Source organism: Triticum dicoccoides, chromosome 4B (assembly GCF_002162155.2).
Source record: "Triticum dicoccoides isolate Atlit2015 ecotype Zavitan chromosome 4B, WEW_v2.0, whole genome shotgun sequence".
Taxonomy (NCBI): domain Eukaryota; kingdom Viridiplantae; phylum Streptophyta; class Magnoliopsida; order Poales; family Poaceae; genus Triticum; species Triticum dicoccoides.
Window position 1 is genome coordinate 679221116 of NC_041387.1, and position 2289 is coordinate 679223404.

At 49.0% G+C, this 2289-nt stretch overlaps 1 protein-coding gene across 1 annotated transcript in view; it reads left to right on the forward strand.

Moving 5' to 3' along the window:
* The first annotated feature begins 957 nt into the window (after positions 1-957).
* The window catches only part of LOC119293090, a 4419-nt gene continuing 3087 nt past the window's right edge, over positions 958-2289 (forward strand). The window contains exons 1-2 of the mRNA XM_037571674.1: positions 958-968; positions 1321-1337. Coding sequence (XP_037427571.1) covers positions 958-968; positions 1321-1337 — 28 coding nt within the window. The remainder of the gene's footprint in view (positions 969-1320; positions 1338-2289) is intronic.

Below are 2289 nucleotides of genomic sequence, written 5' to 3' on the forward strand. Positions count from 1 at the left end.
GTCTGCAAAAGTCCAACGCATGTCGCAAAGACATCACATAGGACTTTACATGCTGCTTCTTCTGGGCATGATTTCATGTGCCACCTTGCAGATCTGCAATTTCCAGCGCCGAAACCCTAGCAGTGGAATAAATGTCTCAAATATTCTAGGCGGGTCCAAAAATTGCGGGGGCCTGACACGTGTCATTCGATCGCCTCCTTTGGGAGCATGTTAAGTTTCGATGCCAATGGAGCAACATGGCCCACACTTCCTTCACAAATCGGACTCGTTCCCTCTCGGTACCTAGAGATTACAACGAAGATGGTGTAGTTTACGAGCAGCCGGAGGTGATACCTACTCGAAACACGCCCAAACTTTTACCACCCCCTACAGAGGCCATGTTATCACACCGTGCCAGCTCCCGAGGATTTCCGGCATCGTACGAGTTTTCAAGGATTTAAACGGTTGGATCAGGCATGGCGCCGAGGTAATTTTGCCCCCCGGTGGCTGGGCCTGCCCCTCCCTCGTCTGCAAGAAGCCTACGCATGTCGCAAAGACATCACATAGGACTTTACATGCCGCTTATGGGCATGATTTCATGTGCCACCTTGCACATCTGCAATTTCCGGCGCCGAAACCCTAGCAGTGGAATAAATGTCTCAAATATTCTAGGCGGGTCCGGAAATTGCGGGGGCCTGACACATGTCATTCGATCGCCTCCTTTGAGAGAACGATAAGTTTCGATGCCAATGGAGCAACATGGCCCACACTTCCTTCACAAATCGGACTCGTTCCCTCTCGGTACCTAGAGACTACAACGGAGATGGTGTAGTTTACGAGCAGCCGGAGGTGATCCCTACTCGAAACACGCCCAAACTTCTACCACACCCTACAGGGGCCATGTTATGACACCGTGCCAGCTCCCGAGGATTTCCGACATCGTATGAGTTTTTGAGGATTTAAACGGTTGGATCAGGCATGGCGCCGAGGTAATTTTGCCCCCCTCCCCCCGGTGGCTGGGCCTGCTGCTCCCTCGTCTGCAAGAGGCCTACGCATGTTGCAAAGACATCACATAGGACTTTACATGCTGCTTCTGGGCATGATTTCATGTGCCACCTTGCAGATCTGCAATTTCCGGCCCCGAAACCCTAGCTGTGCAATAAATGTCTCAAATATTCCAGGCGGGTCCGAAAAATGCGGGGGCCTGACACGTGTCATTCGATGGCCTCCTTTGTTAGCACGAGAAGTTTCGAGGCCAAAAGAGCAATATGGCCCACACTTCCTTCACAAACCCGACTCGTTCCCTCTCTGTACCCAGAGACTACATTGGAGATGGTGTAGTTTACAAGCGGTCGCAGGTGAGCCCTACTGGAAACGCTCCCAAACTTTTACCACACCCTACAGGGGCCATGTTATGACACCGTGCCAGCTCTCGAGGATTTCTGGCATCATATGATTTTCCAAGGATTTAAACGGTTGGATCAGGCATGGCCCCGAGGTAATTTTGCCCTCCCCGGTGGCTGGGCCTGCCCCTCCCTCGTCTGCAAAAGGCCTACGCATGTCGCAAAGACATTACATAGGAGTTTACATGTCGCTTCTAGGCATGATTTCATGTGCCGCCTTGTAGATCCGCAATTTCCGGCAGAAACCCTAGCTGTGCAATAAATGTGTCAAATATTCCAGGCGGGTCCGAAAAATGCGGGGGCCTAACACGTGTCATTTGATGGCCTCCTTTGACAGCAGAGAAGTTTCAAGGCAAACAGAGTAACCGGGCCCGCACTTCCTTCACAAACCCGACTCGTTCCCTCTCGGTACCCAGAGACTACATCGGAGATGTTGTAGTTTACAAGCAGCCGCAAGTGAGGCCTGCTCCAAACATGCCCAATCTTTTACTAGAATATTGACCGATATTTTAAAGAATGGAAATAATGAAATAAGGGGAGAGGGTATCATTTATCAGAACAATTAAATAAAAATACAATAAAAAGTATTATAAAAAGAAAAATATAATAAGTATCATAAAGATACAATAAAATGTAAACACATAAATTATTAAAAGTAAAACTAATAATTTTTTATTAAATTAAAAGAAAAAATATTTTTATAAACCGTGTATTTTTCTTTGACACTAGGCTTATCATGCTGCACTAGGCTTATAGTGAGCTCGGGACTTGGCCAAAATAGACGCGCGCATAGCTCATTTTGGCCCAAATATTGACCCTCCCCACTGTCTCTCCCCCCTCCCCTGTTTTCCCCGCGCCGCCCCTGTCTCTCCCCCGCGCTGCTGCCCACCCTCGACCCACCGTCCGC